Source organism: Abramis brama (genome assembly GCF_963993115.1).
Source record: "Abramis brama genome assembly, chromosome: 1".
NCBI lineage: Eukaryota > Metazoa > Chordata > Actinopteri > Cypriniformes > Leuciscidae > Abramis > Abramis brama.
In genome coordinates, this window is record NC_139963.1 from 42713872 (window position 1) to 42728526 (window position 14655).

The 14655-nt window shown below is 38.8% G+C and overlaps 4 protein-coding genes across 4 annotated transcripts in view; 2 read left to right on the forward strand and 2 right to left on the reverse strand.

Annotated features, from left to right (window-relative positions):
• Positions 1–10674, reverse strand: part of LOC311097407 (exportin-6-like) — a 65122-nt gene extending 54448 nt beyond the window's left edge. Inside the window, exon 1 of the mRNA XM_084137043.1 lies at positions 10489–10674. The gene's annotated coding sequence lies outside the window, so the exon portion shown is untranslated. The remainder of the gene's footprint in view (positions 1–10488) is intronic.
• Positions 1–14655, forward strand: part of LOC311097392 (uncharacterized protein) — a gene marked incomplete at its 5' end in the record, with an annotated part of 189722 nt that overhangs the window by 156869 nt on the left and 18198 nt on the right. The window lies entirely within an intron of this gene.
• LOC311092333 (butyrophilin subfamily 1 member A1-like) overlaps positions 1–14655 on the forward strand; it is a 147684-nt gene that overhangs the window by 64784 nt on the left and 68245 nt on the right. The window lies entirely within an intron of this gene.
• The window catches only part of LOC311097415 (exportin-6-like), a gene marked incomplete at its 5' end in the record, with an annotated part of 42331 nt that continues 33391 nt past the window's right edge, over positions 5716–14655 (reverse strand). The window contains 10 exons of the mRNA XM_084137056.1: positions 5716–6450; positions 6959–7189; positions 7656–7754; positions 8459–8620; positions 9220–9312; positions 10129–10207; positions 10288–10402; positions 10519–10674; positions 11229–11388; positions 14090–14248. Of these exons, the coding sequence (XP_083993182.1) occupies positions 6349–6450; positions 6959–7189; positions 7656–7754; positions 8459–8620; positions 9220–9312; positions 10129–10207; positions 10288–10402; positions 10519–10674; positions 11229–11388; positions 14090–14248 (1356 nt within the window). The 3' untranslated portion in view covers positions 5716–6348. The remainder of the gene's footprint in view (positions 6451–6958; positions 7190–7655; positions 7755–8458; positions 8621–9219; positions 9313–10128; positions 10208–10287; positions 10403–10518; positions 10675–11228; positions 11389–14089; positions 14249–14655) is intronic.

The following is a 14655-nucleotide window of genomic DNA, read 5'->3' on the forward strand; positions in this document are numbered from 1 at the left end:
GACACGTCCGCCTCGCCGTCACCAGAGTTTGTTGACATACGTCAGCATGACATCAGAGCAAGGCGGACCGCACTCGGATAATATCTGCTGAAAACCATCTTTCAAAAAATAATATATAATAATTAATAATATATATATAAGGCGGACCGCACTCAGACACATTTCTAACCGGCTGTTGCTTGCTTGGTCCCTGTTATATCATCATTTTTCACCCCATAGATATTTCATTTGGAACAATTGCAATATATATTTTTTTAAATCCTTATTTTTGGAAAGATGGTTTCAGCAGGAATAACACGAGTAGATCAATTACTAAATCAAGAAGGGATGTTTTATTCTGAGTTTCTAGATTTCCATAAATTCCAGTGACACCAGGAGAGTTTTCTATTGTGGGATGTGATTCCCACAGGAGTCTTGGCGTTATTCAGACCCAAACCAGTATCGCCTCTTTCTTCCTTTGATTTATTTGATACTGCAATTTGGAAACTTTGTTTTGCCCCCGGAGTCTTAAATGTTAATAAAACTATTTGTTCATTATTTCAAAAACACATTGTCACCAGGCCAAACTGTATTGTTTATTGGAATAGACGGGTTAAAGGTTTGTTATGGAAGACCATCTGGACTTTACCAAACAAATATTTATTGGTAAATAAAATTAAGGAAATAACTTTCAACATCGTACCCAGTAGTTTTTGTTCAATTTAAAAAGGATATTGATCTGAACTATTCTATTTGCAATACATTTGCTGAAACCTTGTTTCATTTATTTTGGCATTGCGCTCATGTAAGAAGATTTTGGAAGATTTTGTCTAGATTTATAATTGGCAACATTGACCCCACTTTTACTAATATCCCCTCAAATAAAAGGAAAGAATACTATATCATAAATTACATTTTTGCTAAATTCAATGTACATAAATGTAAGTAGGCTACAGTGAAACCCAACCTTTGTTTTTGGTTCTCGAAAAAAAAAGAAAGAAATTCAGATCATATATATATATAACGTTATATAAGACTATTTTTCATTCACATAAGAAAGCACTTAAAACTGTTTCTGTTTGTGAATCCTTTGATATATTTATATGTTTAGCCTCCCCCTGGCTGTTTTTCTATGTGTATGTATTGTAGTTCTGACTGTACATTAGGGATGGGAAAATGAAGCCTCAGGCTTTCCCCTGAATGTTTCGGGAAAAGATTCGAAGCTTCAAGATTGTCGAAAACAGCGCCATCTTGTGGCGGTCAAAGTTATAGCAGCCATGTTTATGAGCAGCTGAGTCTGAGTGCGCAACGCCGTTGTTTTATCCATTAACCACAATTAAAAGCCTGACAACGCTAAATGTTCAGTTTTCTGATAATATAATTCACATATTAAAGTGTAGCAATAAAATAAATGTAACAATTATATTAATAGCCTACTAATTATAAAACTACCAACAGAGTTACTTGGTGCAAGTTGGTCTAATTATTTTATGGTTTCTATGCCGTTTATGTGTCAGAATATATGATCATGTAACATAGGCTATAGGCTTATTTAAATATATTTAAAATAAAATGATAGTAAATGGACTTAAACTTCCAAAAACCAGTAAAGTTGTCTGGGTTCAAGCATTCCGACACGCAAAGTGAAGCATTTCACGTGACTGGAAAGAAAGTGAGGCTTCAGGCTTGTTCGACTTGAACCGGCGCTGCACAAACCGATGGGTGAGTGAATATCAAAATACGGCGAGAGCGAATAGAGAGCAGATAAGCTCCTCATTGCTCTCGCGGACGCGGTACTCTGATGTCATAAACCGATCGGTCTGTGCAGCGCCGGTTCAAGTCGAACAAGCCTATCATTTTTCGTTGATCACGTGTTTCTCTGAAAACAAGACGTGCTCCGGCACGAGCTTCATGAGAAATTGCGCTGCGTCCTCGATACGCGCTTTGAAGCTTCAGTGTCAAATGTAACATCGCTACTGTACATTGACTTTGTTTGTTTTAAGATTTCTTTTAAACACTGATTCATTTGAACTCACACAGACATCAATAATGTGCATATGAATGCATGCTGGGAGCCAGCATATTTTAAAACCCATTGCTCCCAGCATGTATTGCTGCTGTGTGTAAGATATCACCAGAGCCCGTCTACGGAGAGAGCATCACAGTCCCGCCCACAGCCGGTTCCGGAAGTAAAAATTCAATACAATTTCTCCATTGACAGTTGGGATATAAGCCATAAAAACGTAACCATACATGGTAGACTTAAAACCAGCTACGGCTGTACTAAGCGATTGTATATGCTCATATAACCGCCAAAAGTTCATGGGGCACTAACCTTGTTTTGGGATAAATGCCTTTTATTCGCGATGTCTTGGAGAAGTACTTCATTACCCACAATCCTGAACAATCCCACAATCCCACAGTGATGCATCTGATTGGTGGAGCTCGTGTAACTGTCTGGTTAAACCCCGCGAAAGTCCGTGAAGACTGAAGATCATTAAAAAAAAAAAACCTGTGTTTGTTGCGTTTTTTGCACGGTAGACTTATCAGTGCAATCATGATCTCCTTGGCTGCCATGATGGCTTTTTTCAAGGAGGAAAACAAAAGTGTTAAAGTCCCTGTAAAGGCAATTCTAAAAAAAAATTCTAAACACATTATAAATGTTAGAAATGTATTGCTAAATCATATCACAAAGACTGTGAACTGTGAAGTACTGAATTGTGGAGTTAGACCATTAAACAGTTTTTCACCATTGCTGTGTTCCGGATTTTTTGGGCGGGGCTAAAACGGGGGCTCGATGACGCACTGAAGCCCCTGAGCTCCTGGACACGCCCCTACTCAATGACGCACTGGAGCCCCTGACGCTGCCCCTCCCCTAACAATATAGCACATTCACATCAGTTTGCCGATCGCGAGTTACTGTCAGTACTAGTTACTACATCCTACAGTTTGCTAGCTAGCTATGCCTTCGTCACGGAAATGCGTATTACCTGGATGCGATCACGTACAAAACAGATCGGTGTCCTAATTTAAATTTCCGAAAAACTATCATATCAACAAGAGGTGGATTAATTTTGTGAAGAGCCACCTTGATGGAGAGTCGAGGATCACCGCCAAAACCCGCCTCTGTAGTGATCATTTTACACGGGATAGTTAGTTTTATAAACTTTCGTTGGAGTCAACTGGGATTCACTGATAATCCGCTGTCCCTCGAGATAGTTGTCGGCGATCATCCTCCCATCGCGCCGACAACTGGTGCCATCGTCGGCAGTGCGTGCCCACCAATGAGTGTAAGTTGCCTTGTGTGCTTATGTTATAATTATAGTAGGTAGTCCAGGCTCGAACATGTATGGCTTTGTAAAACAAATTAAGCTGCTAGTATCCATTCCGGCTGTAGCGGTGACAGACAGTTGAGTGTGGCGATGGTAGCTTTCCCGCGAGTGGGCGTGGTTTCAGCGCAGCCAGCGGACACGCCCCCAGCGTTTGAGAGCAGAGACTCCTGCTCATTTTTTCAAGATTTTGATAGCCTATTTTATGTACTTGCCGGCTTTTTTTATCATTCAAATTTGGCTGGGTGGCTAATAACACATTTTTCTGTGGTGTGACAAACTCAGAACACATACTTAATTTTGACTTTACAGGGACTTTAAAAGGGGTGAAAACCACTTAAAATCGGGTCATGTAGTTGAGTGTAGCGTGTCCGAGGGTCAGCTTGTGGGTTTTGTAAGGGCCAGCATGAGGTACAAGACCTACAAAGTTGTGGTGAGTTTTGCAGGGAGATGGCAACGTTAGTTAGCATTATCGTTCACTTTAGCTAGGCTACTGTAGCCTCCATATGGTATGAGTCATATCAAGCATTTTATGATGCCACTGTCAAAACAATATTTAGCTTAGGCATACCTCTTCATGCATTTACTGAACATTTGTGTAATAATTTATTCATGGCAAGTTAATAAACTGAATATGATGCACTTTCTGGTTTGCTGACCATCACTGTTTAATTTTCACTTGTTATTAAGAAAATACATTAAATGTTATTACAATTAAGGATGAACTATAACTTCATGAATAAAATGAGCATGGACCACAAGTGGGAAAATGTTGAGGCATTTGTCTGCAACCTGCCCGCGGACCGCCAAAACTAAACCTCGCAGGCTGTTGGTGACCCGGCTACCGGCTACCGGCTGTTTCATAAACACGGCCACACACAACACAACATGCTAGACATTACAAATAATTGTAAAGTAGGCTAGAATGCATGCTACATGTTTTGGAACCTTTGAACAAAAACATCTTCAACCTGTCCTGTCAGCAGAGTGTCCTGTAATATTGAGAACAGGCGCGCTCAACTCCCAAATCATTTATGGGTGCGAGTAATAAAAAAAAAAAATCAAAAATAAAGACGAAAAACCGCACTCTCAAGGTATAATTTCATGAATTTATTGTAACCATGTCAACACAGACGCGTTTCGATCTAAGCCATCATCAGTGTGTAGCAGAGTGTCCCTGTGTCATAAAGGGCTTTGAAATAAACACACAAACTACACACTGAACACACACGCTAAACCATCTCATTAAACACAGATTAATGTCTTTTCACAAAATAATTGTAATCGTTATCGTTAACCGCTTTTCACACACGCACACAATATAAAATACACGATAAAATACACGACGATAAATATAAAATTCAATACACAAAACCTATAAAACACTATTATTTACACGATTACTACTGAAAGAACTGCTATAAACTGCACAAGAAAAAGTTCGCTTGGCTGTCGTCAGATTTGAAAGTCGCTCTAAAGGCTCTTTCGCGGTTGTGGTTTCAGTCGACTTCAGTGAGGCGCGGTGGTTTATGGGATGAGTAGTTCCTTTGCTCGGAAATGAAAATATGTACACAGTCTTGTACCTTTGACTTTTTTTGGATTTTCTCGTCGTTTTTTCACTCGAAACGATATGTTGTATGCCTATGAGTTCAGCCGTAGCTGGTTATCCTCAGACATGCTCTAAAACTCTTTAAATACGGATTTTCCAAAACGTCAATGGGAGAAATGAATGGGAAATTTACTTCCGGAACCAAAGCGCTCTCGGGCTGTGGGCGGGACTGTGATGCTCTATTAGCCCCATTGTATAGATGGTTGGTTGCAGTTCCATTAGAATTCCACTGGAGGTGATCGCGGGCGAGTGCAGACTGAATGGGAGTCTATGGGGCTAGACGGCTAAATGTGTCTCTTTCACCCGATTGCCGTTGAGAAATCTCAGATTTTATTGTAGGTTTTGCAAGTTCAACATGGGTTATAGGTCGAAAGTTGAATGAACGAGTACTTATTTCTTTTCGATTTCTTACAGGTTGAGTTGTTGTTGCCCATAACACGCTAGCATTCTGCTAATGACGTCAGCATTCTGACGTCATTGACATTTTAAAAGACTTTTTAAACCAAATAAGTGACTCTAAAAAATCTAACACCCAGCAATGTGTAATTTATTTGCATCTCCTTTCGAATACAACATTCAAATTACTAGACAAAAAATTATATCCTGAGAAAAGTGGATTTTGAGGGTTTTTCGCCATAGACCTCCATTCATTCTGCACTCGCCTGCGAGCGCCCCCGCATGGACAGAGACGTGTTAGCAGCCAGTCCAGAAACCGGAAGTAAGCAGAGAGTGCCAATTCTCTTCCTATTAGACATTCTCTGATATCACATACAATAACAGAACGAGAAAAACAAACAATGCATTTTATTATAAAACTTTATTGAAGGTTTGTTTCTCCTGGATCAGGATGGAATGATATGAAAAAGATGTGAGAGATGTGAGAGCCAGAGGCTGATAAAACCAGACATTTAAGAGAAAGAGAAATCCAGTGCTCTGCGTTGCACCCGTTCACTTTAAAACCATTCAGACTCAACAACAGCCCGTATGAACATCCACATGAAGCCGTCTTGAGACGTGTTCGTTTAACTCTACACCACTGCATTTCAAACGCCGGCTGTTCATTTCAACAAAATAAGTGTGCTTTCAGTGACACCAGTCCTTTAAAACAACAGGTCACTGGTGGGAAAGCACTGCTCGTATTTAAATAACGCAACAGTGAAACCCGAACCGCATCGGCTGATTCTGGACGAGTTTCTCGACAGCATCTGTTGAACATCCACTTTGGCCTCTTGATCATTGGCAACGTGTAAAATCTATCTGAAATAAACATAAAACAAGCTGACGCTAGAAGCCCTGCAGCTCTCAGAACACGCCGGCACTGAGATCACAGGCTGGCCCGTGTGAAAGGCGACACATGCCCACTGAAGCAGTGATGCGTGTCCTCAAGAAGAAGTCGGGCCGTGGTTTGGCTGTGACAGGGGTGATGCGCTGCTATAGTTTCAATGTTCCCGGTGGAAGACTTCCATTGCACAGTCTGTAGAAGCGCAGATCGTTCACGATACGATACACTCCCTGAGAAAACGACGGCAGGTCCTGTGAGGGGCGGGAAAGACAGAAGAAAAAGAGACGTGACTTGCATTTGAACTTTCTATTTATCAAAGAATCCTGAAAAAATATGAAGCAGCACAACAGTTTTCAACATTAATAATAATAATAAGAAATGTTTCTTGAGCATCAAATCATCATATTAGAATGATTTCTGAAGGATCATGTGACACTGAAGACTGGAGTAATGATGCTGAAAATTCAGCTTTGATCACAGGAATAAATTACATTTTAAAATATATTCACATAGAAAAATTAATCATATTTCACAGTAGTACTGCTTTTTTGATCATTGACATAAATGCAATCTTGGTGAGCACTTCTTCAAAAAAGATATAGCCTATATAAAATAATTATGGTCATGTAAACAATTAGATTATTTAGTTTGCCAGGCAAAGCTCGGCTAAGAGTGAAAATGTTCCAGTCCTATCACATTAGTAAAACACTCCAGTAATTAGAGCTTCAGGAATGAATCACATCGGTCTCGTTCACTCACTCTCTCTGGCGTGAAGTTTCGGGCAAGCGTTGTGCGCTGGTGAGGGTCGAGGCCTTGGCAGCCGTTGAGAAACTCTGGCAAGAAGGACGAGTAAAACGCTTGGAAATCCACAGCCGCCATGTTGTAGAGCGCCAGCGTGATGTCGTCCTGGAGGAGGTCGTGACTCTTGTGCAGCAGGACTTGCAGAAGAACATTTATGAAGTGGAACAGCATGGAGTTCCTGAACAGCTTCTGAAATACACATACACACATATCACTGACCAAACCACACATCACCGACCAAACCACAGCACACGATCTGCCATTTGATCACACCGCCTTTTATTGTGGCCAGCCTAAGGCACACCTGTGCAATAATCCTGCCGTCTAATCAGCATCTTGATATGCACACCTGTGAGGTGGATGGATAATCTCAGCAAAGGAGAAGTGCTCACTAACACAGATTTAGACAGATTTGTGAACAATATTTGAGAGAAATAGGCCTTTTGTGTACATAGAAAAAGTCTTAGATCTTTGAGTTCAGCTCGTGAAAAATGGGGGCAAAAACAAAAGTGTTGCGTTTATAATTTTGTTCAGTGTATATATGTGTGTGATGGATCGTTCTATGGAAATAGTCCATATAAAAAAAGCTGCAGGATCTTCACAACATTCAATCATCGGATTTGAGCAAATGTAAGCATATGTCAGCGTGTCTTACCCTGTGGTACAACTTGTGTTTGGTGTTCAGGACCTCCAGGTAACTCAAGTTTTGTTTGAAGATGTGAATATCCGGCTGTAGGAAAGACTGACCAAATGCCTGCAAATCAAAGACACGACGCTCAGACACAAGAATCACGCTTAGCAGCGTTTCCAGCTCCGCTATTTAATCTCAATTATATGTAACGAGATTCTAAGAACTGCCAAATAATATACAGACATTCAAAAGCCCCAAAACATTAATATACAGCTATGTGGACTTTTAGACCAATGAGATTTCAGCACCAAACATCAGGGTTATTATTGTCAAATAAAACTGATATTAAAACTATTAAAAACTCTTGTTAATTGTAATAAATGAAATAAAATAAAATATAAATATTACTTGAAAAACACTAAACTGGGAATAAATATAAACTAACACTGAAATAAAAATAAATTTAACCAAAATAGTGTTAAAAAATTCTTTTTTTATAAAACTACAAAAAAAAACCCAACTAAAATTAGCATGAAAACTAAAATTATAAAAATAAAAGCTAGTTAAATAAATATTACAACTATAATAAAACTAAAATAATACTGCCAAACATGAAAAACAAGACAAAAATAGGAATATAGCGACTAACAAAATGTCTTGTTAGGTTATACACTTTGATCCACATGGACGAGAGGTTATTTCTTGACGCTTGGTTAAGACATGCTGTAACTCAGGCTTTGAGGAGAGTTATGTGTGTGTGTGTGTGTGTGTGTGTGTGTGTGTGTGTGTGTGTGTGTGTGTGTGTGTTACACACGTGCGGTCGATACCTGCATGGCAGCCGTGAACTGCGCTTGGTTCTCCATGAGTTCTTCCGCTCCGGTTCTCTGTACGCTGCTCAACACTGAGCTCTTGAAGAAGAACCTCCAGTTCTGATGAAGAATCTGGAAGAGCAGCTCAAACATCTCAGCTTTCACATCCGGACAGGAACGCTGCAGAACACAGACGTGAAGATGAGCGAATTACAAGAGCTTCCAGAAAGAAGAACGTTTGAGGACTTTTAAAGTCGGCATGAAACAGAAGTTGCAATAATCTTTTCTTCTCGATTGTGATTTATAGTGAAATGGCTTCACAAAAAAAAAAAAAAAAAAAAAAAGGCTGTGACTTAATTTTATCCATTATTAATTGATTGGATCAACTCAAAAATGATGTGCACGAATAAATCATTTATAATAAATACTACAATGTTCCATACAAAGAAAGTCAATAAAAAGCTAAACTCTTTATTCTGCTAAACAATGATTAGTGTTTGTCTTGTAAATGCTAATGTATTAAATGTTCTGCATTGTGGTTTCTACACTATAAAAATGTTTGTCATGTCACTGTCAATGTAATTTTTACAGAAAAAAAGTGAAAAGAATACTACTATAACAACTAATTAGTTTACTGGTTAACTAAGTTAAAAATTAAACATTAGATCAAATATATGTACAGTTAAAACGTGGCAAACACAGTTAATCAAATCATGCAGGGGAATGGATTTTAACCTTAAGCACTCTGAGGTGGGGTGTCTTTAACTCATGTCTCTTACCTCTGCCACTATTGGGTAAACCTGGTCCAAACAAAGGCTGAGGATGCTGGGTAACAGAGGCTTGAAGGTCTGGCCAGGCTCTTGAACCACAACCTGAGACAATAAAGCAAAGATGAACAGCATGTTCAATCCTGTAATGCTTGACATATGAAATAAGTCAGAAATAAAACTATATTCTGAATGGAAGAGTTAACTGAACCTTTAGAGAGAGAATAAAAGTTGTGATTTTTGAGTATCATATTTGATACATCAGGCTTTTATGGCTCATATTGCCTGATATAGTGAGAATATGAAGCTCATTCTCAAGGAAGAAAAACACTTCAATTTGAATCAGAGGCCCAAACTGAGCAGAAATATGCTATATGATGCAGATGTTACTTATATGGTCAAAAAGTAAGTAGCAAGTAAGGTTTACATTAAAAGCTATCAGAATTTCATCTTACTTTTTGACCATATAACAGCATAACAGACTACTTACATAAAATGCATATAAATATCAGTTGTCACTCTATATCTTCTAATAATGTCTTAGTAAAATGATATTTAAATGCTTAGTTTTATGATCAAATCTCTGTAGTTTTAAAACACATAATGCAAAGCAATACAATGATGACAGAGATGAACATAAATGTTCCTCAAAAGCCTGATGTATCATATTTGATACTCACATTTTAACATTTTCCCAAAAAAAGAAAAAAAGATTTATGAATAATCAAGTAAACCTAAGTTGCTTTAGTCCAGTAAAAGTTCAAATAATACTAACAATATAAGTTATTTTTACTTTTCCTTCAGTAAAGACTTCACAGCAAAAAGACCTGAAAGGCCTTTTACTTACTAGAAAAATCTAAACTATCAATCAAACAGAGGGCTTGTACTAGATACTCAAACTCAAACACAAAGTGGTTTTACCTGCAGAATCTTGAGAAACTTCTGAACCACTCTGGATCCCGAGCTGCCCTCCTGTAAGATGCTGACGGCCAGCTGATCCCTGAGGAACATGAGGATCAGTGAGCATCAGTATACACAGTGACACATGATGATGAGTGAACGAGAGGAAGCCGAGGTCACCTGGTGAACATGCTGAGGAACGTCTGAATGATCTGCTCTGTGAAAGCTACACCCATCTGAACACGCAGAGCTTGAAACAGCGTGAGAAAGAAACTCAACATCTCGTCTGTCACATCTGAGAGAGAGAGAGAGAGAGAGAGAATATGAATCCTCAGCAAACATCATTACAGCAACAGAAGGCAGTGGAGGAGTCGTGGTCACGAACGCTGATGTTGATGCTGATTTGTTCACCTGGCTGCTGGATGAAGTGAGGGAACAGCGCGAGCGTGACCTGGACTGACTCCTGCAGGCTGTGGTAACAGATCTGACGTGATTTAGTGGCCTCTCCTGATATACTGTCCACCAGATCCTTCAACACACACAGAGTCTGCTGGATCACCGCTTTACCTGAGGGACACATCATCATTTACATTACTGCCATTTCTGAAAATACTCTTAAAATTACTGGTAAAAACGGCTGTTTAAAAAAATTATAAAAAAATAAAATTTAAATGACAATCAATATATAAATAACCTTTATATAAATAAAAAAATCAGAATTGGGCATCAAGACCTGCAGTGTAAATGCTTATCAAAAATACCGTAAAAACTAATAATGTGAAATATTACAATTTTAATTTAAACGTTTTCTTTTTTTAAATATTTAAAATATTATTCTAATATGATGATTTCAAGAAACATATCTTATTATCAATGTTGAAAACAGTTGTGCAGAATAATATTTTTGTGCAAATGTGATTTTTTTTATTCTTTGTTGAATAGAAAGTTCAAAAGAACAGCATTGATATGAAACAGAAATCTATTTCAATCGATTTAGAAACTAACATTATAAATGTCTTTACAGTCACTTTTAGTCAATTTAAAGCATCACTGCTATATATATTTATATATGTTATATATTATAATATTTGGCATTGCTATCAATCATCTGTTGCTCTCACTGTTGGGGTGATGGTTGGGTGGGCGGGGCAGGAGGCGGTACTGCTGCGTCAGACTGCTGAGAAGCCGCGCGTGATTGGACGAACGGCTCGGCCACTGCTGCTCTGCTTCTGGTAGACTGGGCCACGGCAACAGCAACATGTTGGACAGAGCTCGACACACCTGGGGCCTGTACCATGAAGGTAGCTGAACAAACTCGGGGTTACAGGATTAGTTTTGAGTTGACAAAACCAAACCGATGCAATCAGGCTTTATTGGTACCATGATGCAGCTCATCAACTTTCTTTGTCAACTCAGGCTTTGATCCTCAAGCTATGATTACTCCACGCGCGCGTGCACATAAAACAGTGACGTCGACACTGAACAACCAATCGCGGGTAGAGCGAGAGCGATATATTTTTCTGCAGAGGAGCAAGAGATAATCATTCATAATTGCGATGAATTTAAATATGTATTTCAAGCTCGAAACAATACGTTCTCTGCTGCCAAAGCAAGAGAAGACTGTTGGAGAAAGATTGCTGATTGTTAATGTGTAAGTTAAACAAATACGTTCTATATTTATGTAAAATTATGTATGTATATATGTATGCCTATATGTGTAATATAGCCTATAGCTTATTTTTATAATATATAAAAAATGTGCATGTATGTACTAAGAAAGATTAATATTCATTGATTTTTAGATGCAACCCGAAATAATTAATTAAATTCAGAAAACCAGAATACACTGTGGCGGAGGAGTTGGCTCTGAGTAGGCAATAAGGGACGGCCGATTATGGATGGGATTACAGGTGCTGTACAATCTGACCCTGGTGCTGGCTCCTCTAAGCAAGTAACACTGGGTACGTGTGCAATACATTACTACTTTTAAGTTTTAAATATGGCTGACTGTATGTTCTGCAGTAGAGGGAAATACAGTGTCCCTGTTGAAGCTAGCACACATTCACACACACACACACTATTAGGGTGAAGCAAATGATGAAGACACTCTGTCTGTGTGTTCTCAGACAGTTGCTGATGTGAATGCACTGGGCTTTTTATTATGGCAAACATTTGAATGTGTGGCATAAAAAAGGGACTGGCCCTTACACATCTCTTTTGTAGGATTTTTCACAACCTGACCCAGAAACTGAGGCCTCTATCTCAATGGGCTTCAGAAGAAATGTGTAAGGATTTAAAACCCTTGACATAAATTACAGTCAGTCCTGTGTTTGTAGGAAGTCAAGGAACTTTTTGTGATTTGATGAGCCTCCAGAAAACTTGTAATGATCATGTTTGTGGTGGAATTATGTTTCAGGTGGAAACAGACTCAGTCAGGGCCCTGTACAAAAGGAGTCTTGAACTAGACTGCACACTAAAGGAGCTGACTGTGAGCTGAGGAGGCTCCAAACAAAATCAAACAGCTGGATAAAACTGATCTCAGTATGTATATAGTTATATAGTATATATAGTATAACTTATTTAACCAAGTAACACTTTAGTATGAATATTTATTAATGCAACTTTCTCTTGCTCTCTTTCTCCCTCCCATCCCACAAAACCAATAAAACAGTTTGAGACATATCTGCAGTTTCAATGTGCTTTTATTAAGTGTAATATTGTATGGTGATTGCATCTACATCTGCACCAGCTGACACAACACAGACTCATGGGAAATTTGTGAGACAAGCACTGGAGCTAGGCCATTTGGCATCCAAACTTGATCATATGTTCATGACCACAAGTCGTCTGCAGATGAAATGTTTAGTAGATCATTGTTATATCTGTTAAAGTTACTATTAATTTAAAGATTCATCTCACAGAAAATAATCATCTCACATATTCACATCATCTCTACCTGAACATTATGGCTGTGATAGGACTTCCTATTAACATAATCTGCCTCATGTTCCCCTAGAGCAGTGGAGATTGGAGCAATAGACTTGGGAATCCTATCATAAGATTATCAGAAGAATAATAAAAAAGATTCAAAATAATTCTTAACATGTATTGTATTGTATAGTACATTTGTGAAATTTGCTTTTTGAGAAAAAAAAAAAGTGTTCATGTGATGTCACCCTATCAATATATCTTACCGGCAATTTTATAAAAGCCCTCTTTTATGGACGTGGTCGATAAATGTCCGGGGAACATTATTAGTTAAACTTTTCATGTACTCCTGCAGAGCGAGGACCACCTTGCGAATGGTTCGACAAACATATGTTTTCTCCTAGCTTCTGTGCGTCACCCACCGTGCAAGAATGTATCACTTGAAAAAAAAAAAAAAAATGCAACGCAATATTTGTGGTACAGTAAGTGCATGAATTCGACGTGTTAAATTCTTTATGTGCGGCTCAAGAAGTTCGCAAAGATAAGACATTCCTTCCGTGGAAAATCTGTATCTTTCATACAAGTAACTATCAGTTAAGGCAAGGGGATTTTGTCTGGCTAAAAACTCTTTCTCTACGAAGTGCTCGTCAAACAATTTGCGCTGAGATGTCCACCGGATTTGGAAGAAAAGGTGAAGTCATTGTAACAGACACTTGGAATAAGTTACGTCACCTGTATGTTTCTTTGCTCTCAGCTGATTGGTCAAACTTCGGTCTGAGATCTTGAATCCAGAACATAACCTGCCCCGGTGCAGGTTAGCCGTGCAGCGTAAGATACCATGGCAACGAACACCGATTAAAGTCGAGCTACTTTCATAGTACCTAAAACCCAGGGTTGGCGGAAACTAAGCTGAAACATAGCTGGCTAGCCACCTAATCCGGCTTCATGGTACAGGCCCCTGGAAATGAAGATGATGTTTACATTACATCACAACAGAAGGATCCAAGTACAAACTGTGCCACACTGTCGGACCAATCTAAACACACACACACACACACACACATACCTCCTGAGGTAATCTGTGGTTATGATTCTCTGTGATCAGGTTGAAGATATTCTGCACCGCCGGCAGCGACACCAGGAACACCGGTCGTACGGTGGTGGACATGGAGACCAGGAGATGGCACGCAGATAACAGCAACTTCTCTGGAACCTGTGACACACGGAGATCGGGCGGATTAGAGTTCATCAAAGAGAAAGAATGAAGAATAACTGGAGGAGATGGTCTAATCTAAAACTCTACTGTAGACCTCACAGCCGAGAGACACGCTTCAGTTTCAATACAAGCCCACAAATAAATATATGTTTTGTACATTTCTACTACAAACCTTATTATGAAGGCATGGCTGAATAAATTATGACAATGTTTACTTTATGGTGTTTATATTGCAATATTTTGTAGATGATTGTAAGAGTGCTTATTTTATCTCCCTCATCTGTTTGAATGAGCAACTGGAAATAGTAAAGCATATACATTTCAAAATAAGAGTCCCTGCGTATTTCAGGCTTGTTTATAATTAACTCTTTCCCGGCATTGATGGAATTATCCAGTGATTATTT